The 27,978-nt window shown below is 47.0% G+C and overlaps 2 protein-coding genes across 5 annotated transcripts in view; one reads left to right on the top strand and one right to left on the bottom strand.

Moving 5' to 3' along the window:
• Positions 1-27,978, bottom strand: part of EXD3 (exonuclease 3'-5' domain containing 3) — a 252,914-nt gene that overhangs the window by 156,067 nt on the left and 68,869 nt on the right. For all 4 annotated transcript variants that reach the window (XM_079324085.1, XM_079324083.1, XM_079324084.1 and 1 more), the window contains 6 exons: positions 22,941-23,005; positions 18,462-18,629; positions 17,070-17,237; positions 5,255-5,308; positions 4,692-4,831; positions 3,693-3,793 (listed from right to left, as the gene is read on the bottom strand). In XM_079324085.1, coding sequence (XP_079180211.1) covers positions 3,693-3,793; positions 4,692-4,831; positions 5,255-5,308; positions 17,070-17,237; positions 18,462-18,629; positions 22,941-23,005 — 696 coding nt within the window. The remainder of the gene's footprint in view (positions 1-3,692; positions 3,794-4,691; positions 4,832-5,254; positions 5,309-17,069; positions 17,238-18,461; positions 18,630-22,940; positions 23,006-27,978) is intronic.
• The window catches only part of NDOR1 (NADPH dependent diflavin oxidoreductase 1), a 145,681-nt gene continuing 134,832 nt past the window's right edge, over positions 17,130-27,978 (top strand). Inside the window, exon 1 of the mRNA XM_079324088.1 lies at positions 17,130-17,133. The gene's annotated coding sequence lies outside the window, so the exon portion shown is untranslated. The remainder of the gene's footprint in view (positions 17,134-27,978) is intronic.

The raw sequence follows: 27,978 nt of genomic DNA, 5'->3' as shown, positions 1-27,978 counted from the left end.
GGATGAGCTGTAAGGTCCCTTCTAACCCAAACCAGTCTGGGATTCTATGGAAAATGTGAGGGTGAAGGGTAACTTGGAGAGAGACAATAGAATGGAGACCTGTGCTGGTATTTAACACCTGAGTAAAAACACTCTGGAGGAAAATCACCATCCAAATCAGGGTAGGGTAAAGGGAATAACTTCCTGCCCTCATTCCAAAGGCATTCCTGTAAAGTTGTACAAGTCATTCCCTTGTCTCTAACAGAGCATTTTCTGCCTGGTGAGGGCTTCCAGGCCCCATCTGGGGCTCTCACTGGTGACTGCCTAGACATGGAGTGGCAGGTCATCGAGCCCTGAGGATGTGGGCCAGCTGTGGGGCTCAACTGTGCAGCTGTGAGGCCAGCTGTGGCTCACCTGTGCAGATGTGGCCGTGCATAGCCAGCTGTGGCTCACCTGTGCAGATGTGGCTGTGGCTCACCTGTGCAGATATGGCTGTGCAGATGTGGCTGTGGCTCACCTGTGCAGATGTGGCTGAGCACAGCCAGCTGTGGCTCACCTGTACAGATGTGGCTGTGCAGATGTGGCCGTGCACAGCCAGCTGTGGCTCACCTGTGCAGATGTGGCTGTGCAGAGCCAACTGTGGCTCACCTGTGCAGATGTGGCTGTGCACAGCCAGCTGTGGCTCACCTGTGCAGATGTGGCTCTGCACAGCCCTCTCCTGCCCTCTGCTGCCCCGCAGCGCGGCGCTCCCGGCAGCTCACACGGACACAAATCCCACGTTAAAGCAAACAGACAACTGCTGCTCCAGCCAGGAAAACATTCCTGCTGGTTCCTGCTGAAAGCCTCTGGAAGCCCAGGGCAAACAGTGGCTCACAGCACTCAGTAGCAGAGGTGCTTGTCTGTCCCTGCCCAGCACAGCCCCAGCAGTACTGGGGCCCTCAGGTACCCTCTGCCTCCCCTCTGTCCTTGCACTAGGATCTCCCTCAGCAGCACCAACCCAAGAGATGAGGCTGTTACAATTCTCTGAGGATCCTTTCTACACATCACTAAGCTCTTTCTATGTGCTGGCTGTGCCAAACCACAGCAGAGAACAGACTCAACCATGCCAACCCTGGGAAGAGGCTGTTCCCTCACCTCTGAGATCTGTTTTGACTGAAACTTCCATTTGTAAAGTCGATCTCACAGGGTCTCCAAAGGCTATTAAGTAATTAGCTTGGAAAAGCTACAGGCTCGTTAAGCCAGAGCACAGTGACCAAGGTGTGAGGAAAGACTCTATAAACCTCAATTTCCTCAATCACACACCACTTCTGCCCAGCTTCTTCCTTCCCCAATAAGGGTAATTAAATGAAATCGACACACAGTTTATTGGGACACCTTTGAGACTTGGCAGAAAATCACCCACTTCCCATGCCCTGTTTGGGAGTTAACAGAAATAGTGAAATACACCTCTGAAAAAAACCAGGAGGACTAATCTAAGAGGATGGCTTTATTTTGTTTTTCTCCGAGGTGTGAGATCTTTTTAATTGGGCCACCTCCTATCTAGCTCTGAAATTTAGGGCTAGCAGTTGCCAGGAGTGTTCTCAGTTGCTGATGGACACCTCAGCTGTGCTTGGCAGTCAGTGTGATTTACTGTGAGTGGGCAAGAGTAAGCTCAGGCAGTGAAATCTCCAAGTCGATTTGGAACTGCAAGAACTGAGTCACACACAAGTTTGCCTTCTCATACCCAGAAACCCCATCCTCCTCCAGCCCTTCTCACCAAAGCCACTTCCCTCCTGCTGCTGCTCTCAGGCTCTCACAGCGAGTGGGAGTCACAGGGAGGAGGAGACTGAAAGCAGCCACAGCACCAGATGAGCCCAGGTGAGGTGACAAGAAGTACGAGCTCTGCCTCACCACCAGCGTTCGGGGGAGCTGCTCAGAACAAGAGAAATGAGGGTTTCTTTTATCTGTATGTTTTGCCCAACCTACTTTCTTTTTGGGTGTTTTCCCTCCCAGTCAGACTTGCTTTCACTAAAGAATGGAGAAAGAACACCCAGAAATTCAGCAAAAGGGAGGGGAGAGATGGGAAGACAAAGAAAGCCACATTACTCCAGCTGCCAGCATTTCCCAATTCAGTTCCAGCACGCCCTGCACTAAGGCAGCAATTCCTCTGCAGATATTCATCCCCTTCCAAAGTACTTCAAAGGAAACTGACAGCCACACTTTAGCAATGTGTGAATTCCTGCTTGTAATTACACATGGTATGATGTGAAGAATAAACACCTACTGTCCTGTATGAGACTGTGGAAGCCACCCAGCACTGGCTTTAGCTGAAGTCCAAACCAGGTGCCCACATCCCCTCTCACACCAGCAGAGGTGAGCAGCTTTCCTGAGCAAGGACTTGCCCTGCATTGCAGATACTGCAGTTTGCACGGGAAAAAGGGCTGGAAGGACATTTATCTGGAAGGACATTTGTCTGGAAGGAAGGGATTTGTATTTACCCCAAGGAACCTCCTCAGCAGTGAATGGCTGTGGAGGACCAGCAAGATCTGGCCATTGTTATCAGCAGCTACAACATCGGGAAAGCATCATCAGGTCGAAGCATGCTGCATCCAGTGGAGTGCACCTGAGCCCAATACAAGCTCCTCTCCTACATTTTTCTTCTCTTTAATTATTATTTCTCAGGATTTTGCATGTGAACAATGACATCATTTCACCTCTACCATTATATCATGTGCTTGGTGGAGCTTCCATAAGGAAAGGGGAACAACTCTTTTCTCTTTACAGATCATCAAGGACAACATGGCTGACTGAATGCTCAACACTGCAAAGGAGGGAAAACTACTGAAAACTAATGAACTCCTGGAAAGCTTTTAATTTCTAAATAAATCATTGCCATATGTCTCAGCTTTCACATGAAGGTGCTGAGTTTAATTATATCCACTTCTCCTCCAGTGAGGGTTTGAAAGGTTTATCTTGTTAACTTTTGAACACCAGTCTGAAGATGGAAAGATTAATAGCGTTGTTGACAGGTGTAACAAGCCCACAATTTGTGGTTAGAAAACCCTTTTCAGTCCAAGAAAAGAGAATTGCATACCTTGGGTTGATGATGGAAACCTCTGCAGGATAAAAGCTAATGGTGCACCTACAAGGGTCTGTTGCAAGGCCCCAAAGAGAAAGAAAAATCAACAGTCCCCGCTAAGAACCAAAGCAAAGCAGATTTTTTTAGAGAGCTGCTGATGAAGCTGCTGATGAAGTGATGGAAAATGTGCCACTTGTCTTGCAAGGCTGTGAGATCCTTAAAATTCTCCTCACCAACCCTAGTTGATGCAAGGGCTGTGAGGCTCCTGCTTCCCAAGGGTTATCTCCTCCCAGCTGACACACCCGCAGCTCAAGAAAACAGATCGCCAGTGAATAATGACTTGCCTCTTATGTGAGAGAAATGGAGTCATAACTCAGAGCTGATCATGGTGTGTTTATGCAGAGCCATGCCGAGGTCAGGATTTATTTCAGATCATGGCAGAAGCAGTCTATTAGTCACCAGCACTTCATTCTTTGACAGCACAAAGTAATAATTCCCATAACTTACCAGCTTTGTTTTTCAATATCATTAATTAAACCCTGAAATTCCTCAGGATAAATGACAGCAGAGATTCCTTGATGAACATGGAAGAAGACAAATTGACTTTGTTCTTTATTACTGAGATAACTGCACGATATGTTGCAATATCCCCTACCTGGGTCAACATTGAATCTCTCCAGGAGCCTGAAGACCAGCTTGCTGAGCACTCTGCGGTTAAATTTCTCGGGTTTGTACCTGGACAGGCCTTGATATGGTCTGTAACAACAGCAGAAAGACACATCTGTGGCATCCTCTAAAGGATGTTTCCCAAATAGCAGACATTTAACAGCAGAGGGATTGGGGTTTGTGGGATGTTGATAAGGACAGGCCCCTGCCTTTCCCAAGGTACAGTGAAAAGCCAACAGCACAACTATACAAATTTCAGTCAACCACTTGAAGCAAGTCCAGAGGCTCATTTTAAAGGAAGAGAAAGTGAGCAACTCCTTTTTATCTTTTTTCAGAACTGACAGCAACTATTGCAGCTACACTGTGACTGTGACTGTGCTGCTAGCTCTGAGTGACAGGAGTTATTCAAGTAAGAGGCAATTCAGAGGCAAAAAGACACACCATGAGTTGATGAGCACAGGAAGGTTAACCTCTTGCATCTCTTGTTTTTCTGCCACATCATCACAGTGCTATCTTCCTGCCAAACCTGTACAACCGATACCGAAAGTCACCCTTGTCTGCAGCAAAGCACGAGAGGCTGATTGTTCCAACCTCCACAGGAAGCTTTGATAGTGCTCTGCTGCTGGGGAGTCCTGCACAGGTTTCATCCTGGCAGGAATGGGGCATCTGTCAGTAGCAAGGATTCCTTGTCCTACAGGCTGGACCATTGGGGAAGGCTCTGGTACAGCCACCAGAATTTTTCCTTTTACAGCTGAAAAGTCAATATATTGCACTCCCTTATGCTGGGACATGATCACAGCCAGCCAGCCAGGGGACAGACACATTGTGCTCTGATCCCAATACATCCAGGGAGAGACACACTGTGCTTTGACTGCAGCCAGCCAGCCAGGGGACAGATCACTGCTCTGAACCCAACACATCTATGGGACAGCCATGCAGTTCTTAGCAGCACCTTGGCCCAGCTGTTCAGAAAGACAAATGTTTATACCTTGTGATGTCCGTGATATTGAAGCTGGGGTCACACCACTTGTCCAGGGTCTGTAAGAGCTTCCTCTGGAGCTCGGGATATTCTGCCACATAATCTTCCACCAAGTTAGCTTTATCCTGGAGCAGCAGTGGGGTACACATCTAGGAGAAGGAATTACATTAAAGCACCGTGCCCTGTCTTTGATCCCCATGGAACATGAGTGAGTCCCAACCCTGCCCAAGCCACCAGTGCTGCCTACAGGAGTGCTGTGACATTGGCAACACAAATATGAGCAAAGCTTCAGTGCAGCAAAGTATTGATCTCTGCCTCAGTGATGAGCACAGCCAGAATTTGTTATAGCAGTGGCTGCAGCCAGAAAAACTGGGTAAGAGGTGTAATGGGGGCTAACAAAGCACTATGTGCCTAACCTTGATGTAAAGGTACATCAACAACACAACAGGGACTTATTCGGAATGGAGTAAAGCCTCAGGTGAAAGGCTGCAGAACTTGCAGGGCCCTCATGGATCTCCTGCTAAAAAAAGATTGATCTGATGATAGAGGAGCCTCCAGAGGAAATTACTCACCTTCTCTACATCTTGATCTGGCTGTAATTTCAGCTTAATACTCAGTATGGCTGCCTAGAAAACATGAAAAAAGTTGTGTATTTAGAAGAACCCTACAGAGATAAATGGGCATTATTCCAAAGTGAAGTAAAAAGCTGTTATACACATTTTTAATGTGTTAATTATTTCTGTTATGTTGTCAAGCACAAATCCTGCAAACATTTGGCGATATTCATTCTACAAATGTACAAGAACACTCCTGGCAGAGCTGCATATCCTGAGTAGCAATGGCCCCTGGAGCAAAAATTAAAGATCAAGTTGTTGGGAAGAAGGCAAGTAAAGCACTGGGACAAAACCAGATGGGATGGATATTTCCTGTCAATGTCATGGTAAAAGCACCTGACCACCAGACCTTTCTGAGCAAACTCCATCAGTCTCACTCTGCCTTTGAAGTTTTCTAAAACAGTTGCATTTTACAAAAGGAACTCAAAATTTTAAACACCCTGAAATCAAAAGGTAACAGTTTATCTAATTCCTGAGTCACTCCACACCCTCAAAAGCACCAGGGTCACCACAGGCAGTGAGATGGGAAGAATCCTATTTTTCCCTTTCACGGGATCTCCGAATCTTTGATAAGCCAAAACCTGCCACGTTCAAAATTGCCTCCAAATCAGGATCTTCTGGAACCTGCTGGGATGGACTGCAGGAACTCAAGCTCAGAAGAGCTGAAGTGCCTGTCCCATCCCAGCTGGGGACCACAGGAATGGATGAAGCTCTAACTGTGCACTTGGGAAGCACAGGCACAGATTAGGATTTACAGGAGGTAAGTGTCTCATTTCTGTTGTGTGTGAGAATACTTGGATCCCAAATACAGAACAAGCTTTAATATAGTGCCTTGTGCCAGTAACTGGGGCAATCAGGGCAAGGAGCCTTGGAGCACCTCTGTGGGTTAGTGCTGAGCTGGGAGCCAGGAGGAGGTTGGAGATGGAGTATTCTTCCAACACCTCTGTCAAGTCAGGTTGCATTTTCCCAAAGGGCTGTAAGCAGTGCTGAGAACACATCTGTGACCCTGCCAGAGCATGAGTGCAGCACTGACCAGCGATGGGATGGAATCCACTGAGCTCACAAATGCCTGCTATTCAGATGAGGATAAAACCAATGTGATAGGGCTTGGAAAAACTCTCCTTTTCAATAGGCTTCTTTGCTCTTGGTGATTGATTTTGATTTGAGAGAAAGACCAGGAAAATGACGCATTTATCAAAATGGATGGACATTAGAGCTGTGCTACTTGTTGGAATATTGAATTGTGAAATGGTTTGGGTTGGAAGGTGCATTTAAAGCCCACTTAGTTGCAGCCCCTCTTCAGTGAGCAGGGACATCTTCAGCTGGACCAGCTTGCTCAGAGCTGCTGTCCAGCCTGACTTGGAATGTTTCTAGGGATAGAGCAGCCACAGCTTGTCTAGCCAACCTGTGCCAGAGCCTCACCACCCTCACTGTAAAAAAATCCCTTATATCTAATATAAATCTCCCCTCGATTAGTTTAAAACCATCACCTCTTTTCCTACCAGTCCAGGCCCTGCTAAAACATTTGTCCCCATCTTCCTAATAGACCCCATAACACATAAACAAAATGCAGTACCAATTGTACATTTTCCCAGGGAAAGAGAACTCCCACCATTACATGTCACCTGCATGAAACTTTTCTGGAAAAAAACCAGAATAACCCAAGTGGGGGCAGGCACAAGCCTTGAAATCCCATTTCCTGCGATCACCCGAGTGTCACCTGAATTCACCCCACCACTGGAGGCACATGTCCTGCAGAGCCACAAAAACATCACAGACACCTCACAGCTCATCCCTGCTCACAGCAGCAGCAGTGGATTACATTCCTTTCTGGGGAATTCGTGCCAGTATTTGACCCACTGCATCACAGACTGACTGTGCAAAAGCAGACAACAAACACACACCATGGAAGTTCAGTTGCTCAATCCTACTGCCCCATTTGGAAGTGGGAAAACATGAGTTTTTCTATTGGTTTTGATTTGTGTTTGGTTTCGGGGAAGTTTGGGTGGTTTATTTATTTTTTTTTTAACACTGCTTCATTGGAAGTCCAGGCCCCATCTTCAAAAGATAATTCAAGAGAAGAAGTTTAAGTGACAAAAAAAAAAAAAATTACCATTAATGCAAAGACTGAAAGGAAAAACACAGGAGCATTGCTCAGCCCAGCTAAACCTCAGCCAAACCTCTCCCTTACTCCAGTGTTGGGGTTATTTCCAATAGAAGTGCAGATCAGCATGGCTTAAGGCCGTGGGAAAACCCTTGCAGTAGTGGTTAGTAAAAAATCACCCCCAGAATCCTCCAGTTCCAGGATATTGATCATTGCCAGAAAGTTCTCTGCTTCCCTTGCTATCATTGGTTTCTTTTTGCTGCAATAATTTTAATATTCCTAATTGCCTTCCCTATTGGACCCCTCCCAAAACCCTGCCCTAATTCCACCCCTCCTCCAAGTTTGTAAGTACCTCCACCACGCCCTAACACCTGCTTTTTGCCATTGCCCTCGTGCATGGATCAAGCCTCCCTGTAGCATCTTTCCTGGTTTGTTCAGTGCAAACTGTTCAGCTTGCTGTTTGCTGTTTTCTAGTATTAAAGTTTTTTAGTTCCCAAACAATCAGGTCAGATTTTCTTTTTGCATAAAATCACTGAGTTCAGTGCAGCCACCAACCCTAACAGCCAGGCTAGGATAGGTCTGGGGTTATTCTCCAGGCTTTATAACTATTCCACAAGCCAGAGGCAAAGAGCTGCTTCTCTCACATTATCAGATTAACAACACAATGTTCAAGCTGAGCAGTTACTCTCAAGGTGAAGGCTGCTATTTTTGGTGTGGACCAAAAAAGGGGTTTGGGTCTCCAAAGCTTTGGCAGATGGTTTTGCTTTTCTCCCAGCTCCTCAAGTTTGTTGAATTAAAAGAAATATTTTTAAAAAAAAAAGAAGAAAGCATTTGCAACTCTCAAGGCCTTGTTTCACCATTTGATCTCATTATTACCTCCTATTGTAGCCTTAGTTTTAACTGCAACATCCAACAGCTCCCTAATGGCTTTTTAATGTTCAGATTAACCTAATTGCAGCAATGTTATCTACATGGCAGAAGTTTATCTCCAGCTCTACTAACTGTACAGGTGACTTAATCAGATGAACATGTGTGGTGTCAGGTTGGGTTTTCCTCTTTCCCTGGTTGGATATTCCACCCTGTCCCAAAGGGTGTAGAACAACAGATGTTCATTTGTCCAGAGTGTGGGGAGCCCTCCCTTTCCTGCCCAGACAGCTCCCCCCCAGCAGGCCTGGAGGACAGAGGAACTCCAATCACACAGACCTTCATGGAATCCTCACGGTTGGAGAAGACCTCCAAGATCAACAAAGCCAAGCAGGACGGTACCACACCGCAGCACTCACTGCCAAACCACATCCCCAGGTGCCACATCTACGGTTTTTTAACACCTTCAGGGATGGTGACTCCGTTGCTCTGGGCAGCCTGGCCTAGTGCTTTACAGAAGCTGGTTTTCAAGAGCAATTGAACATCTCCCAGTTCAGGTAGGCAATGGAGCAGGCAGGGCGGTGGTGCTTCTGGCAGAGCCTCCCTGCAGCAGGGAACGCTCCCGGAGCGGGGCAGCTGCTCTGTCCATGCCTGAAGCTACAAATGGAGGGAGAAACGTGAGCTGGGCTCTGGAAACAAGCACCGGGCAGGATCAGGGTGCAGCTCCCGGGGCTGGGCTGAGCTGGAGGCCAGCAGAGATAACATCAGCCTGTTTACAACGGGAATAGTAAGAGAAGAGATATGAATAACTGTAATAAAGATGAAAGTGCTTGGCAGCTGTGTCTGTGGTCTCAACTCCGAGCTATTTTAAGATTTTGTTTTGTTATTATCGTGTTTTGAATTGTTTCACTCCACAAACAAATTTTGTGTAAAACGACCCTATTTTTAACAGTCTGTTTACAGCCGATAAGATCTCCAGCAAAGCAACACCTCATTCGCAGGCTCATTTTGACTCCGAAAACAAACACTTTATTGAGCCCGAGCAGGCTGTAGCTGAGCGGGTGAGAAACCCCCTCCCCACCCAGAGCCAGCATTCCCCATCTGCAGTGCTGGAAGGCGAGTCGGGAGCTGGAATCGGCAATCCCGTTCATCCAGCTGCAGATCATCGGGCTGATCAGCAGAGCTGCCCAAATCCTGAAAAGCAGGTACCCTTCGACTTCACCAGCTGATCAGTAAGAGCCAAAACCCGAGGCAGGATGCAGGAGCGTGGGCAAGCTCTGGGGAATGCTGAGATATTTGCACCTATCAGGATCTACTCACCCCCTCAAACACCAAAGAGAATGTTATTGTCTTGGCTGGTGGTAAAAGGAGCCTTTGCACAAAAATACGTTTCATCCACAGAGAGTTTTTGGCATAATCTAGTAACAGCAATAATTATCATTAATGCAGCACATAAGAGCATTCAACCTGTACTAACCCCCCACAGATGACAACAAACCTGGGGGAGGCTGGTGCCTCTCTTACCTTGCACCCCCAAGTATACACGGGAGAGGGATGTGATGAATGCACTGCTTAGTGCAGGAGAAAAGCTGATGGCCACTGCCTGATCCAATTCCTGCCCGAGTGCTGAGTCTCCTCATCCTTGAGGAGCTTTGGGCCACTTTTTGTCTTAATGATGGTGAATGCAAAAATCCCATCTGGGCATTTTGTAATAGTTTTATCTTCTAAAAATAAACCCCTAAAATACAGCAGAGGGCTGGTTGAGTCTGGGGAAGAATTCAAAGCTGGGCAACACTACACTGAATTCCACCTCTAACCCACATATAGATGCACTGACCAAAGGATGGGGAAAGTCTCCCAAACTGACATGTTCAGGCCCAGCCATGAGCACCAGAACACTCCTGCAGTCACGGGAATGCAACCCACGAGTATGGGAAAGTGGGGAGTGCTCTGGAGAGAGCACAGCCCAGACACCCTCAGCAATACCTGCTCCTCTCAGCTTGTTTTGAATGCAGTTGGCTCTGTCTCATCGAAAAATGACTATTCTTTCCACATACAGTACGAGGTGCAGGAAGCCACACAAGATCTTATCTGCAAGGGCATGTGCACTTGGGTGGTGCCTGCACTGACTATTTCTGCAATTTTCCCACGGTGGGGTTCACAGCAGAGGAATTACCTCGTGCATGAGAACTGTTGGAGTGCAGAGGCAGGACAGACACCAGTGGTTGCTGATGACTCCTGCTCTGGGCTCTGCTGCAAGCGAGCTGGGACAGATGCAGATATGTCTGTGCCTGACTGAGTGCACTATTTCTGAACACACGGTGAGGGAATTTCTGAAACCCCAAAGAATAAACGAAACAACAGAAGGAGACTTTGCAGAGGAGAAACCAACATCAATTCCAAGAAAATCACCGTGATCAAAGCCTGGATAATGGCAGAAATAATTGAGTAAAAGGCACACCAGATATTAATCATTGGGCACATCTGTTTTGTGTTTTGGAATCACTCATTTCAAACTTGAGGCTAATCAGCTTTGCTGAGCTCTCAGAGTGCATCACTGCACAGTGGAGGACATCAGGTTCGATGGTTGATTGCTTCCTGCTCAAAGGGCACTTCATACACAGCTGGCTGTGGGAAGGTCTGCAGAAACCAGAGAAACACCACATTCCTCAGGTCCACACTCAAGAGACCAGGAAAGAGTGAGACCATCAACATGGAGCAGTGACAGGTTATTTATTTCCAGACAAAGAATTTGAGGTAGAGGGAGAGAAGTACAAGCCCAGGAAGAGGGAACTGAAGCCAACCCTGTCTGATTTGTGTCCCTCAGGTCACTCAGCAGTTTTAGATGGGATTTAACTGCTCAGCTCATTCTCTGAGCATTGCCCACCTCCACCAGACCCAGACTCTGCACAGCTGGATCTGCTGGAAATTCCAGGGCTGTCCCACAGCCCAGAAATTCTGGCAGTAGGAGCAGAACTCTACTGTCTCATTTATGACTCCCAGCAACACTGAAGCTCTTTCCCCAGAGTTCCCTGGCACAGCCCAGGGCAGAGGTGGCTCTGGAGGCTGGGCAGGGCAGCAGTGGCCCCTGGCCCCTGGGCTGGCTCCCTCTGCTCCAGACTGGCATCACTGGGCAGGCAATGTGCCACTGCAGCTGTCCTTTAGCAGCAGGGTACCCTCGGGGAAAAGAGGTGGATACTAAAGGAGAAACTACAGGAGAAACTACTGCTGATAACATTTTCCTTGGACTTCTTAGCCAATATAGTTCTTAATTTAAACGAAAAAAGGGAATACAAATGCACACACTTTAAAATATAGTAAGAGCTGAACAAGCCTTTTAATAATTAAGGTGGTGAATAGAGATAAGAAGCAATATCAGACACCTTCACCCTGGCCTGAAAACAGCTCAGAGAAAGCCAGAATGAAGAAATCCAAAATCTGATTATCCATTAATGTGCTCAGTTGATGCTAACACTGATCTCTACTGACAGATCTGCAAAGATACACTGTGTGTAGTCCAGCACCATGGATGAAGTATGTCTACAAACACCAACACCCCTGACTCTGTTCAGAACATCCCTGCACTGAAACTGGAGGTCATGATGGGGATTGAACTGTCCATTTTTACACTTCTGCGTATTTGTGCTCCTTTAACTCTGGTCAATCACCCTTTCTATCATGTCTGTATCATTGCTGACAAAAACTTGCAATTCTGTATCTACACAGCTTTTTCTCTGGGTACTCCAACATTTTTTATGTCAAATTTTAACTGAACTCTACCAGATAATCCACATTATCTTAATTGAAGGAGCAAACATTAACCAAATTTAACATGCGAGCCTTCATTATTTCTAGAAATTGATGGATAAAACATTAGAAGAAAAAAAATACTCTGCTTTAGAAAAGAGAGAAATCTGAACGGACAGCAACTGAAAATCCTCCTAAAAATAAAATACTACTGGCTTCATCCAATATTCTTGTTTAAGAACCAAAGTGATGAAGGGGAGAGAAACTCCGTGAATCACTGACACAGAGGCTGGAGTGGGAGGTCTCTTAGGCCCAGGAATATTTCTGGTTGTCAGAGGCTAAAAAGATTATTTATTGTTTCCTTCCTAAACCCAGCTCCACTGCCACCTGTTCAGAATTTACTATAAAGCTGTTAAACAAGATGAGAACTTTGATGCTGAGTGTGAAAACAAGTTTCACTGTATCTGACCCGAGCAGCACTCACTGCTGATCCAGAAGCAAAGGAATTTGATTTTTTTCTTTAAGCACAGCTATCTTTTTACCTTTATAAGCTGTTTAAAAAATGTAAATAAAATAACTCAGTGGACAATAGAGGGCATTCATCCCCCAGAAAGACAGCCGCCACCCTTAGACATGAAATATCGCAGCACATTAAGTCATGAGACCCCGCTAATCAAAGCTGACAGGGCCCTGAATGTGATTTCTGCTGAGACTTAGCGATATCATGGGGCACTGAAGCATGCACAGCCTGCCAGACTGCCCCTGTTCATGTGACAATGGCTTTTATTCCCCAAAGGGGCCTGCGAGTGACAAGAGTCCCCTTTGTCTCCGGGCTCCCGCATTCGCAGTGCAAGAGAGGTTCATTCAAGCAGCCCCAGACACTCTTTGAAAGGCTGAAGTGTAACATAAGATGACCATGAAACACTAGCTTGCCTTCTGCCTACCCCTCATTCTTCTCTAGCACAGCCTGGCCTATTCAGGGCCTCTCGCAGCCCCGCTCGCTCTGCATTACCCCCGGTCTGCTGAATCCCAGCATTGTCCTGCAAGCACCCAGGGTCCTTCCCACACCACACAGGGTGTCCTTCCCACACCACACAGGGTGTCCTTCCCACTCCAAAACACCCAGGGTCCTTCCCACACCACACAGGGTGTCCTTCCCACTCCAAAACACCCAGGGTCCTTCCCACACCACACAGGGTGTCCTTCCCACACCACACAGGGTGGAATCCATCCAGAGTTGTTCTTGCACCCAAGTGCCCTTCTACACCAACCACCCAGCACCCTCCCCACACCAAATCCCAGTGCTCTTCTCACATCAAAGCCAGTGGCACCCCTTGTCCTCCCACAGCCCCTGCAGAGCATTCACCCAGGCCCTTCCCTCAGCCCTTGCCGGCTGCACCCGCTGCGGCGCTGGGACAGGCTGAGGCCACCAAGGGGATTGTTTGATTGTTTCAGGACACTGGGCTGGGAGGACTGGCAGTTCTCAATGAAATGAGCCCATCGATCTCAGACTGTTTTTAAAGGCCTTTATCACCACTGAAACTTTTTTCAGAAACACGAGGGATGAATTGCCCTGGAAATTACATTATGCTGCAGGCATAAGAGGCAGTGTTTTCACCGTATCAGTAATTGAAATGTGTGTCTGATTTGTGTACATTGCAGGTCTTACTGCCCAATCAGTGCTTTTTAATATGAGTAAATTTATCTTTATGCAAACAGGTCCTGTACCTGCTTCCCTAAAAAGTGCATGTCTGCACTCCTGGAGATGATAGACTGACTTTACACATTAAAATGTTATCATGGATCTCTCAAGCAGAGGTAATGCTGTTTAATTTCAGAAGTTGTGCTCATAATGAGAATAAAGTACTAATCAATATCAGTGTCCTCTGTTGCATTTTGTGTCCTTTCCACAGCCCATCCATGCAGAGACCTCCCCACACAGCACTCATGCAGGGCCCTTCCCACAGCACATCCTCCTGCACACAGCACCCTTCCCAAAAAGTGTTCCCTTCCTTCCCACACTGTGTTCCCTTCCCAAAAAGTGTTCCCTTCCTTCCCACACCATGTTCCCTTCCCAAAAAGTCTTCCCTTCCTTCCCACACTGTGTTCCCTTCCCAAAAAGTGTTCCCTTCCTTCCCACACCATGTTCCCTTCCCAAAAAGTGTTCCCTTCCTTCCCACACCGTGTTCCCTTCCTTCCCACATCATGTTCCCTTCCTTCCCACACCATGTTCCCTTCCTTCCCACACCATGTTCTCTTCCTTCCCACACCATATTCCCTTCCCACACCACGTTCCCTTCCTTCCCACACCATGTTCCCTTCCTTCCCATACCACATTTCCTTCCTTCTCACACCATGTTCCCTTCCTTCCCACACCATGTTCCCTTCCCACACTGTTCCCTCCCTTCCCACACCACGTTCCCTTCCTTCCCACACCATGTTCCCCAGCCCCTTCCCATGCTGTGCCCCCTGGCTCCCATTGCCCTCCTCACCCCCAGCTGCCCACAGCAGGCCTGGCTCTGGCATGGCTGGCACAGCCCAGGCCAAGGGCAGCACGGAGCTATGGCTGCCTTGGAGGGGCTCTGGGCAGGGGACAAGGCTGCTGTGCTTAATGAACTCCCTGAGGGAATGCTGAACCCTCCCATCTCCCCATGCCATGGAGGTCACGATGAACAGAGCTGGGAGCCCCTTGCCCTGCTCAAAGCTCTCACTGCTCCTGTCACGAAAGAAAGATAAAACACCAGGCAGCACAAATCCCAGTTCCACATCCCTGCTCCTCCCCAGCTGCCAGTGCCTGCCTGCTGCATCCCGGGAGCACAGTGCCATCCGCTGGCGCTGCTCCCCGCAGGTGCTCCTGAGCACAGCCCTGCTGCTAAAGCACAACCAGCACCTCCCCCTGTCCCCAGTCCCCTCTCTGTGCCCTGTGACCAGCCTCTCACCAGCTCCCCCACATCCAGGCATAAGGAGGGCCAGAGGTGCTTCAGCAAATAACAACTGCCACAGCCATCCCTAGGGATCTGGGATCTCGTTTTCCAAAGGGAATGTTCTCCAAAACCTCCATGAGGGAAAGGAGCCTTAACTCTCAGGACAGAGGATATTCATGGTTTGCACACCACAGACAAAGGCAATAACCTGCCCTAGAATAAATCACAGAATCCCAGACTGGTCTGGGTTGGAAAGGCCCTGAAAGCCCATTCAGTTCCACCCCTGCCATGGCAGGAACACCTTCCTCAGTCCCAGGCTGCTCCAAGCCCCATCCAGCCTGGCCTTGGGCACTGCCAGGGACCCAGGGGCAGCCACAGCTGCTCTGGGCACCCTGTGCCAGCCCTGCCCACCCTTCCAGGGAACAATTCCTGCCCAATATCCCATCTAAATTTATTCTCTTTTAACTTACAATAGTTGCCTTTGTCCTATCACTATCTACCCATGAAAAATGTAATATCCTTCTATTTTATAAGCCCTTTTAAGTACTGAACTGTAAAATGCCTGCTGTTTTATTGCAAATACAGCAAGAAAATAAATAATTACAGGATTTGTATGGATTTCTGTCCTTTCAGGAGAGACTGAAGAGCCAACAATCCTATATCTGAGTCTGCTTCACTGGCCCAGTTGAAAGATGGGAAAGAGCAGGACAGACAGACACCCAGAGCCACTGCAATGCTCAGAGCCCCAGCTCCAGTTTGTTTGGGGTTAGTCTGACTTAGGTATGTTCAATCCCCAAGGGCACTAAAAGACTTCCTGTTACTTTTGAAGAGAATTCTATTCATCCTTCTGGTAACAAAAGAAAGCTAGAAGAAGGCTATGGCTGAGAGTGAGAAGCTGTTGAGGTTTCCTGTTCTTCACACTGAGAATGAGCAGTAAATGAGCTCTGCTGTGAAAGAAAAACCAGAACAAGAATTTCACAAAAAAAAATAGAGAAAAAAAAGCTGGTTCTGAAAAGAACTGTATTTCTAATGAAAACAACAGATATCTTTGGAGCCATGAACCTAAAAATCCCACTTGAATATAATCAAATATGACATTTCTGTTGTAATTGTCAAATATTCACATTCGAAATGTGAATATTTTTGAGCAGAAGACTAAGTCTCAAGCAGCTACCAGGGAACTTCAAACCAAACAAAATATCTTTGTTTCAGCATTGAAAGAAATCAACAAGAATGAGATTCCAGGATGCCACCTGGGAATTCAGCTTTACTGAAGAACAGGATTTCAAGAATGCTATTTGAGTTTCACTTTTGCTCAACAAGGTCCACTTGTTATACACCACCAACCATGCTTCTGTGAGAAATACAAATCCTTTTGCCTTTAAAAAAGAAAGATCACAGAATGGCTGGAAGGGACCTTCAAGACCATTCAGTTCCACCCTCTGCCATGGGCAGGGACACCTTCCTATATCCCAGGTTGCTCCAAGCTCCATCCAGCCTGGCCTGGAACAATTCCAGGGATGGAGCAGCCATGCCAGAGATGCTGCAGTGCTGTAGAACAGGGTAAAGCACACCAGATCGTGGGTCTGGTGAACTCCTTCCTGCATCAACCACCCAGACACAGATACAGGATGTGTTACACATTTGGAATATGAGCCTCAGTGGTAAAGAGGCTTTAAAACTCCTCCAACTGAGACCTGAGGTTGGGGGCAATCACATACGACCAGTAAGGTTTTCCAAGCCCTCTGGCTACAGGTGGGCTGGAGACAGCCCAGCAGGTCTATGACCAAGGACTAAAATCCCTTTTTTTCTTGCTAAGGACAAGGACAACGAAAAAAGAACATAATCATCCCCTTAAATTCTCCAAATTAAAGCCTATTAACCTATTACTTTCAAAGGTCAGCAAAGGGGTGGAGAGAGGATTCCCTGGCATTCTGTTCTCAGTCAGCAGAAAAGCTGAGGTTGAGCCCAGGCTGCTGCTGCTGTACACAGGAAGAGCACGTTAAGCTGCAGCATTCACAGCGTGCAGCTGCTGGGATGAAATGGAATTTACATTGAAATGCATCCAAAAAAAAAGGACACAGACATTCACAGAGAACTGGCAAGGTAAATTTATTTGAAAGACATGACCCACCTCTTTGTAACTGCCCTGGAGATAAAGATGACTGACATGTTCAAGCAAACAGTTCCGGTCCGCTGTGTGGAGCTGGTAAATGCTAATCAGGGGGTCAAGCAGATTAGTTGGGCACTGGGAGAGCATTCCGAGCACACGGGCCTGCAGCTTCTTCAGCTTGGTGCCAGACTTCAAAAAACAACCAAAAAACAATCAAACACAGGTTTGGTATAGATGGCTGCAATTCATTAGTGGTTGAAAACGCAGCTTGTTTAAACAGAGCAAGCGAATTCCTCTGGAAGGGATTCTCCATTTCCCCATGGAGTCTGCAGGCAGAAATCACAACAATATGATATGCATTTTTTTCACAGCACCCTCTCCAAGAACATAAAATGTTTGTGGGGTAATTCTGGAGAAGGGATAGGGTGTTGTGCAAAAGTAAAATCTGAAACTGGAAAAATGCCCTCTGTACTAACAGAGCTCTTCAGAAATTCTCCCCTCTAGTTCCCAGTAGAAAAATCTTTGAGAGACTTTTCAGTGACTGCCCTCCAGGGAGATCTCACCTATCATGCATAAGAATTCTATTTTCATTCCCAGGCTTGCTGCTGGGTACATGAGGGGTAGGGAAAGAGAAAGCACTATTAAAAGATACACAGAAGCAGGTATTAATCCTTGTGTTCCCACTTGATCATTCACTCATGACACAGGGATTTCAGTGCCAGTAGCACTTCACTGCACTTTGTTGATCCTGTGATGGCAGAGCTCAACATCTAACCAGAGCCATTTGGAAAAATGGGAAAGGAAGCAACACAAATATAAAAGTATCCTGCTGTTCAGAGCCAAAAGCCTACAGAAAAGAGAAAATCTCAGTAGGTCAGAATATCTGAGGGCAAATGGAATGGTAAACATTAGGACATAAAATCTGATGACCCAACTTTACAGAACTAATCATTCAGCTGCTGAAAAGGCAGGCTGTTCCCATTTTCTGCATTCCCACCATATGGCAGGAACTAAGCAATCCTACAGTAACTGGCTTCTATTTGCAGAACTGGAAGAACACACAGAGCAGATTTCTGCAACTGGGTTTCTCCTGACAGCAGGGATGTGGGTTCCAGTAGGAAAGCCTCCAGCCTGGAAAGGCTGCAAGAGCAACACTTGGTCAAAGTGGTTTGAACTGGAGAGATGGAAATCCCAACTGGAGGAGAAATGGCTCTGGCAGCACAGCCCCCAGTATGATTTCATTTTCAGGCCAGGCATGCCACAGATAACAACATCTCACTGTGAGTTTCACACCTTGTCACACTCTGTATAAGGCTACAGAGAAGATACTGGACTTTGGAATAAAGTGAAACTAGAGACACTTGAGGAACATTAAAATCAATTACTGTCTCCTCTCTCCCAGCTCTCTCTAACCTGTGGGACAGCAGGATGCGTTTTTATCCAAAACTGCAGCTCTGTGGTGATGCAATGCCCCAGGGAATGCCCTTTCCTCTTCCAATCACTGCTGCTCTCCAGCATGGCCAGGAATCCTGCCAAAGGGTCCTCCAGTCTGGCAAAGCCCCGCCTGATTTCTTCCTTGAGCTGCCGAGATACAAAACCACATTGTCATGTACAAAAAGATTAGTGAATCCTCCCTTCCCCCAGCTGAACACAAAGCTTTATTTTTTAAAATTTAATCTATTCAGAGAGGTAACTGTTGCTATTCAGCCACCATCCGCGCCTCCAGTGACTTTTCATGTCATTACAGATTCCTTCATGGCTCACTGCACCTCAAACCCAATGGGAAAAGCAGCAATTGTCCACACTAATTATCCCATAAAGACAGAGAAGTTGTTCTGTGGGGCAGACAAAGAGGCTTGGGATTTGGGGGAGGGGGAGAAAAGAAGTGAGCTGGAGAGAGGGGTGTTATTGGGAAAATGGTAATATTGAAGATAGAAAAGTGGGCTCAAAAATCTGATCTTCTTAGATACCTATAAGGAATAGTAGAAGAACTCCTCCTCATGGCTGCACCAAAAACACATATTTGACCTTATGCCCAACTTCAGTCACAACAGTGCCCATAATCAGAATATTTGGGAATCCCAAAATAGCTTGCATTTTACACTCAGATCAAAGTGAAATATCTGAGTTCAAATTCTGTCAGATTGTCATCCTCCAAATCTGTGCTCCTTCCCCCAAAGCTCCCTGAGCACCTCCTGCCCCTGCACACCTCCATGAGCCTAAAGGCCCCACAATGGGGCTCACAACATGGGAAAACTCCACACCATAAATCTTAGAAACCCCAGGGTGATGTGTTTAGAAATGGGAAGGAATTGGACCCTCACTTTGTGAATGTTAATAGGCTACTTACTACCCATCTGGTAGAAGTGATAAATTAGCAGTACTGAGCAATATCTCTATAATGTTTACATTAGAAGTAGTTTCCAGGGAGCTGGGAGGGTTGGCAGGGTGAGGAAGTGGCATCCTCAGTACCCACACAGGACCTCTCACTGCATGGTACATCAGCAGCGTGGAGCAGAGACAGAAAACAAGAAATCACTGAGAGCAGCTGCTCTCTTTCTTTGCTGGCTAAAAAGGCAAATCCAAAGGATGCTCATTCCTGCTGCAGCCAGCACTTGTAATTTACTGGATTTCAAGGCCCCATTTGTAGCTTCCCATTGAAACTATAAAGTTTGAAGAACAACAGAAAACAAAATATAATCTACAGAAAATTTGCCAATGAATTTTTTCTTTTTTTATTCATCGACAATATTTACTGGAAGACAGTTGTTTTCCAGAGTGTCTTTCATGTCTGGAAAACCCACAGAACCTATGGTTTATGACAGAAACTGTTTCTTTCTCATCAGGCTATCAAAGGCATTATGAAAAAGCTGATGACTAACGGAGATGGGACCTTAGATAAGAGATTTCTCCCTGTAAGTAATTTTCCCTGTGGCAAGAGTTTGCAATGTTAAACACAAGGCTCCAGCTTTGCTGGGAGATGCAGTAGAATGCAAAGATGAGCTCTGATCCAACCACAAACATCCAATACAACAGCCAAAGGAAAACAAAGCAACTCGCCAACTCCACTGCACTGTTTGGAAATGGATTTTTTCCCCCCAGAGCCCCCCTTCAGCACATTTGGAGCTTCCACCACCCAGCTCAGCTTCTCCTTGGGCTGGAATCTGAGCCTGGGCTCTGGCAGGATGGGCTCCAGCAGACACCAGATCCTGCTGGCACAGGCAGAGCAGCTCCCAGCACTGACAACCATCACCAGCAGCACAAAATGTGCTCATTGCACTGAGTCTGGCCTTCACACCAGTGAGACTGTGATGAGCTGGGAAAAGGTCTCCTTCCAAACCCAGCAAGCATTCAGCCATGGCATCTGTAGTCTGAGGGGGAAAGGCAGAGAACAAAAAGGGAACAAGACACCTAAATCAGAGAGGAAAGAGTGCTGTGCTGCCTGGCTCATCCCTCTGCCAGAGAGGGACTTCTCTCAAACTTTTTTTGCAATTGCCATTTCCATTTCAATTGATTCCCATGGCAGGGAATGGTCCTTGGGGGATTTCTACAGCCTGACAGATCATGGGAATAGGAAAATGTTGTTGGATGCTCAAACCACACACTCCTTTATTCAGCTTTGGTCCTCTGTTTCTAGTCCCACAGCTCTGGGGCAGTCTGCTGATGTTTCCTGGTTATTCCCACACTGCCATTCCTATGTAGGAAATGAGCATTTCTTACACCCATGTTCCAGACTTAGCAGACACATTCCTGCCCATGGTCACTGATTTGAGACCAATGGGCTGATTTACCCCAGCTCATGGACAGTACTGACCCACAGGCACACACAGCAAGAGGCACAGAAGCTCCTGCCACTTATCTGGCACTGGGGCAGGCTGAGCTGGATTTAAGTCAACTTACCTCAGTTACTGGAGCTGGACATTTGGGTGGCAGCAGCAGCACAATCCACCTGAGCTGCACACAGAGGGCAAAGCAGCCCAGCCCCTCAAAACAGAGTCTACATTTTCTGTGGGTGCAAAGCCCTGGGCATGGATCAGCCCGTCCTGGTGACAGTGTGACAAGCACGAGTCTGAACCCACTGGGACATTCCTGCTGTGTCTCCCCAGAACAGCTGGGCTCACCACAGCCCTGCCCATTGCTCCAGAAAGGCTTTCCTTGGCACCTTCAGGCTGAGAAACATCCTCCTGCCCAGCCTGGAGGGGAGACATGCCTGCAAACCCCACTGGGCACCTGCAAAGCTCAGGTGCCACTGGTGTCACCAACAGAGGAAAGATGTGGAGCTATAGGAATGAATCTAAAGAAGGCCACTAGGCTGGTCTGAGGGCTGGAGCCCCTCTGCTCTGAGCCAGGCTGGGAGAGCTGGGGGTGCTCACCTGGAGAGGAGAAGGATCCAGGGAGAGCTCAGAGCCCCTGCCAGGGCCTAAAGGGGCTCCAGGAGAGCTGCAGAGGGACTGGGGACAAGGGATGGAGGGACAGGACACAGGGAATGGCTCCCAGTGCCAGAGGGCAGGGCTGGATGGGATATTGGGCAGGAATTGTTCCCTGGCAGGGTGGGCAGGGCTGGCACAGGGTGCCCAGAGCAGCTGTGGCTGCCCCTGGATCCCTGGCAGTGCCCAAGGCCAGGCTGGACACTGGGGCTGGAGCACCTGGGGCAGTGGGAGGGGTCCCTGCCATGGCAGGGGTGGCACTGGATGAACTTTAAATTCCTTCCCAACCTAAACCACCCTGTGATTCTATGGCTCCTGGGGATCCTGCAGCTTTTCCACCCCCAGCAGAATCACTGCAGTGCTCTCTGCCAAAGGACACGTCCATGGGACGCTTTGTCTTCTCCAGAGTGTTTTTCTTCCCAATCCACATAGACATCCCAGGGTACCCAGTAAACAGATTTTGATGATTTCCCTTTCCTGCTGTTGTTTTGTAGGAATAACTGCTTTCTAGACCTAAATGATAATATTTTTTTCCTCCAGCTCTACAAAACTTGATGGAAAGCTCAAGGCTTCAGAGTTGCTGAGCTCAAGTCTCCACCAGTGGCTGACCATTTGGAAAGGCACCTCTCACACTGGGTTTCCAGTTGTTCATTCCAGCTGGCAACCACAGACTAGCAGTAATGGAATGTCTAAGAGCAGGACAGTGACTAAGCACTGCAGACACCCAGGATGGAGCACCAGGTCCTCAGCCACACTGAACATGCTCCACACAGTTATGTGGAGCTGCAGGGCTCTGTGCCTTCTAGAAAAGGAATCATCTCACTTCTGAACCTGCCTGAGCACCACGGAGTTAAACATGGAAAACTCACCCCTCAGCTGATGCATCTGCTGGTTTTGTTAGTTGTCAAGCTTTCAAACTAAGATGAAATATATTTTACTGCCTAGGAAAAATCTCCATGTAGAGCCCATAGGTTGCCGTATAAAAATACAGCACTTATTTTAGACAGCAGTGTAAATTGTATTCACCACTCTAAAAGGCAAAATCAAACCAAATCAGGAAAAAAAAAAAAAAGAATACTTCAAATATGAAAGCTGTGATATATCCACTTGACAAAATGCACTTCTCTACCAGTTCAACTCTCATTTTATTCAGCTACTGGCACCCCTCCCCCCAAGATCATCCATTTAATGGACAAAAAGGTGCTTAAAACAAAACAAAAGCAACTTTGATTTTCTTTCTTTCTGTAACTCAGCCCTGGAAACTCCAGCTCTTTTCTGGGAGCCCCTGAGCTGCTCCCCATCACAAAGCTACCTTTTCTTTTCATTTGTAGCTGCAAATGCAGAGGCTCTCCCCTGAGTGCTGGAATGAAAGCAGCCGTGAAGGATGGCAGGTCTGACCCGAGCATCCTGTGCCTGGACATGCTCTGCATCCAGAGGAACTCCTGTGTGCAGGGCTCAGCCTTACCTTCCCCAGTTCTTGCTTTGTCCAGAGAAGCTGAAGGGTTTTCAGCAGTAGGAGTGGGTCCTGGCCTGAAGGAGGGGGAAGAGAGAGAGAGAAAAGAAGGGAGAAAAACAAAACAAAACAAAACAGATTTATTTGCTCTGTAGAGACAGCCCAGACACACTGGGGCATTGTTTCTCCCCAGAGAAATCAGCTACTCCATGCTGGAAACCACCAAGCTCCAACTGCCAGTCAGGATTAGTGTGTAAAACCCTGCCCTCTGAAATCCTAACAAAATCACAGCCAGCAGCTAGGCACAGCTTTAACTCAGCACCCCGTGGGTTCCTGCACTCCAATCCTGCTGCTGCTCCATGCCCTGCCCACCCCACCCTTCCCACTGGAAACCAAAGGCCACTGGAAGAGCCAGCACCTAGCACAGCAGTTTTTCATGCATGGCTCTGCAGTGGAAGCTCTTGGCCACTTGGGGATGGACGAGGGAGAGGGTGACTTTGGGCCAGAAGAGGGACCTGGGTGTGCTCAGGGGTGCTGCCCTGCCAGGCTGGACAACAAAGGGGCTGCAGTGGGATTCAGGCTAGAGGGTGCCTGAGGAAGAAGGAAGATGAAAGGCTGCTGTAATGAGTGACAAGGCTGAACAAAGAGGGATCAAATATTTCAGAAGAAGGTTATTTGGAATTTCCCTCTTACTTTTCACCTAGTTATGGCAGAACTTGCATTCTTTTGTGTGTTACCATTCCTCATATAGTAATTCATCCCACCATTATTAATCATACCAATATTCATCACACCACTACTTCTAAAGCAATTGTTTAGGAATATTTAATTTCAAGAGCAATAACATGTTTGATATCTGATTCTTCTTAATTCACAGTCATTTATTTACTTACGAAACCACGACACAAAACATTCTGAATGAAAATCATCTGCAGCATCAACAGTTTAAATATGAAGAATGAATTTAAAAATCTGAATGAACTCTCCAAAACCACTCCTTCTAACACACCTCCTCTTATGTTTTCATACAGCCAAAAGAAAAATGTTAAACTGAAAAGGAAACTTCCTTTTAATCACCTTATGTGTTCCACAATTCCTAAAGAGCTCATTTCCAAATGCTAGATTTCATGCTCAGCATCCCATCACACTTCATATTTCAGGTCACAAAAAACTCCTTCAGCTGTGAAAGGCTCTACCTCATCCAGCTGAACTCTGAGGCACTGCATTCATAAAATATTTGAAGTAGCAAGCTGATTACTGGTTGAGCCAAGAGCATGATAATATTCCAATTATCCACTAACCTCTGGGAAACACCAGCCAAATTAAAAATGCCACATTTACAATTCACAAGATAATATTTTCTCTCATCTCCGGTTGTTCTGAAATGTTGAACTCTCCAAACACTGGCTGTTCTCAGCTACTGCTCCTCCTTTGGAAAAAGAAAAGGCTCTTTTTACACCAAAACAGAAGAAAAGCCAGATCCCTTCTCCCCAGTAAATTAGCAAATTACAGTCAAATTCAGTCCATGTGTGTGTGCATATCTGCACACTCTCCTCTTGGCCTGACTCCCAAAGAAATTTATACACACACAGGAAAAAAAAAAGAGAATGCAACACAGTGTGTAACCAAATACACTGTAAATCTGAGCTGTAATTAATGCAGGGAAAAGGCTGGAATGATAGAGGAAATGAGAGTAGTTGGGAGAGCAGTGTTTCACTTCAGATGCAACCAATAATTCAACTTGTTAAAAGCTTTCTAAACCTCAGTCGACAAACCCAACCCTTTTCTTACTGACTGTTTCCTACCTTACCTCCCTGCCACTGAAACCCGAGCTGATCCAGCCAGAGGAAACCTCTCCAGTCAGTTTTAACCCAGTCAGTGGTGCCAGCGTGGCACTGAGCAGCCACAGGGACACAGGGACACCTTCCTGGCCACAGAGCTGGGCTCTGAACACACCCAGAGCTGGGTTATTTCCACTCTGGGCTCCTCAGCACAGGAGGGACATGGACCTGGTGGACAGACTCCAGAGGACAAGGCTCCAGGGAGAGCTCAGAGCCCCCTCCAGTGCCCAAAGGGACTCCAGGAGAGCTGCAGAGGGCCTTGGGACAAGGGCCTGGAGAGACAGGACACAGGGAATAGCTTCACAATGGCAGAGGGCAGGGACTGAACATGAAGAGAAACTGAGAAATCTGCTCATGTCTGCACAGGGATGTTCCCTTCCTCACCTAGTGAGGCATCTGAGAATCTAAGGACGAGGCACAGTCAGGGGATAAACATAATAAAATAACCCACAAGCAGTTCCTCCCAGAGCCAGACATGAACAGGAGAGCAAAGCTACCTTGTGCCCTTGTCTCATCCCACCAGAGGGAGGACACCACATGTTGGACCTGGAACTATTGCATTCAGTTGCTCTCCAGATGAGACAGAAGATGGAAATCTGAAGGTCTACATCGTTTGGTCTCCTGAAAGAAATGAACAATTCATCTGCTCTGTCTCCTGCAGGGCCTCTTTGGAGGACTGTCCTCCTCATGGTTCTCTGGCACCCCTAAAGAGTGAAAAATCAGTGTCTTTGACATGGATAATTAATCAATAACTACTGCTGTACTCCAGCAGGATACCACACAGGTACCTGCCCATCCACATCCAAGAAGGAAGAGGAGAAGTAACAATTAACTAATGCCAGAACATCCAAGGAAAAACAACAGGACCATGCAGGGGGTTTCATAAGCCCTCCATTAAAACCTGGAGAACCGGTGGCTGCTCCACACAGCAGGGAGTGAAGGAGAAGTACAAGGGAAGGAAGGATAAAGCAAAGTGACTGAAAACCAAGTGGTCAGGACTGAACCACAAGTGCATCTGGGCGCAGCTCTGGACAAGAACAAGGCAAGGATGGAGCATGGTGGCCAGAAAAACCCATCATTCCCACCAAGGACACCTGGAAGCTCCACTGCTAAAGAGAACTTCAATCCTGCAGTCTTACATCCTGAAGAGACATCCAGCTATTAGCAAGGGACATTCAATGAGCAAAATAAAACCAAGGGTGTAAAACAGTATAAACAACCCCAGCAAGGAGTCAGAGAACACCAGGTCTCCCCGCTTCAGCTGTGGGCAGCTGAGGAGGGTCAGGAGACGTGTCCCAGGCAGCTGAGCCCAGTTCCCAGACTGAGCCCAAGAGAAAGTGCTCAGTCTGACACTGACCCTTCACAGCTCCCAAAAAAGGGGGCTGTAGACCTTAAAACAGCTGGAAAAGCCTTGCCAAATCAAGGTTAGAGCACGTTGGTGGAGACTGCAAAAACACACATCTACACCCACGCCATCAAGACACAAAAGACCTCAAGTTTTGGCTCTGACAGTTTCTCCCAATAGCATGTTCCTGTTTTAAACATTTTACATTAATATATTTTCCTTGAACGTTTTTCATTCTAAAAATTAATGAGTTCTGCCCTGAACCTGAACCAAAATTGCAGAGATGGTAAATTAAATGTTTTCCAGTTCTCAAGATCTGTGGTTACATTTCAAAACCATATAAACCACAAGGCTTATATTTTTGAGTTAGAAAAGTGCCCTTGAGGAAATCCATAAACTACTTTCTGCTCATTCTCTCAATTTCGTTTATGCATCCTTTACTCAAACCCTGCTATGATCACAACAAAAGTGGTGCCCAGGGCCTGGTGAGGTGAGCACTGTATTTCCTGGTGAGGTTTGCAGTGATGTCCTTGCAAAATTCTGCTGCATTATTCAGCAGTGCAGCTGAAACCCTGGCGAGAGGCATTTGACTGAGCCTCCTTGAGTCTCTCGTCTGAAGAAAGGGTGACATCCAATCCCAGAGGAGGAATTTCCCAAGGAAAAAACCTCCTGACACTTTCTCTTTAGGCCCAAAGCCATTAAAAGCCTTGTGGCCCAAAACTTGGAAGAATTACAGTCAGCAGAAGAAAATATACTGAAGGAAAAAAAAAGCAACCCCAAAAAAGGTGAGAAAAGTGAGTGAAATACACTGTGACAGTCCCTAAATGGTCACAGATGAAAGTCATAGACAGGAAAAGTCAAGAAAAAAATGTTAGTTATGAATCACAAATTTATGGAATCACAGAATCCCCTGAGCTGGAGGGACCCGCCAGGATCAGCCAGTGCAGCCCCTGTCCCTGGCCAGACCCCCCAACAATCCCAGCCTGTCCATCCCTGGTGTCCAAACGCTCCTGGAGCTCTGGCAGCCTCGGGGCCGTGCCCATTCCCTGGGGAGCCTGGGCAGTGCCAGCACCTCTGGGGGAGGGAAGAGCCTTGCCCTGAGCTCCAGCCTGAGCCTGACACAGCCCCAGCTATTCCCTGGCTCCTGTCCCTGTCCCAGGGAGCAGAGATCAGAACTGTCCCTCTGCTGCCCTACATTGATTATGTTTTGTTTAGGCAGACAGCTTGTCCCTCTGCCCTGCAAGTTAACAGAATTTTAATAAATGTTTAATGGAATATCCAACAAATTCAACCCACCCAGTATACAATCAATGAATTTTTATTATTAATTTTTGTTTAGTGTGCCTTCTGCCCCTATTAAATCCCTGTTCTCAGTGAAAACTTCTGCTTATTTCAGCATGGCTTTGAGATGTATTTCTGAAAGGAAAATAAAAATTCAAGGTATTTCTATGTCTCACTTAGTGCAGGTGGCCTGTGTGGTCTTTAAAATTCCAATACCTCAATGAAGACAATGCATGAACCAGGGGTTTGAGTGAGCAGAGGCATTCACCCTGCTCCTGCTCCAGCAGCACGAGGGGCACACACACTCTGGGTCATTTAAATTGCAGCTGAGGACAATCAAATTTCATGTTATGGGTGAATTAATCAGAGTCTCTTATCCAAACCTAGTTTGTCCCAATTTTGTTCAGAAGTGGCTACAGCTTACACTAAGTATGTGCTGGTTTAGGAGAAGAACAGGCACAGAAATAATATTACTTAGATGGAGCAAAAATGCATTAATACATTTTCTAGTGCCCAAATCTGAACCTCTGAGGACAAGGTGATCTAATTAAAAAGGTACAAAATTCCTCTGTAGAAACCCACA

This window comes from Erithacus rubecula (assembly GCF_903797595.1).
Source record: "Erithacus rubecula genome assembly, chromosome: 21".
Taxonomy (NCBI): domain Eukaryota; kingdom Metazoa; phylum Chordata; class Aves; order Passeriformes; family Muscicapidae; genus Erithacus; species Erithacus rubecula.
Note: the sequence above shows the minus strand (reverse complement) of the source record. Positions and strands in the feature narration are given on the sequence as shown.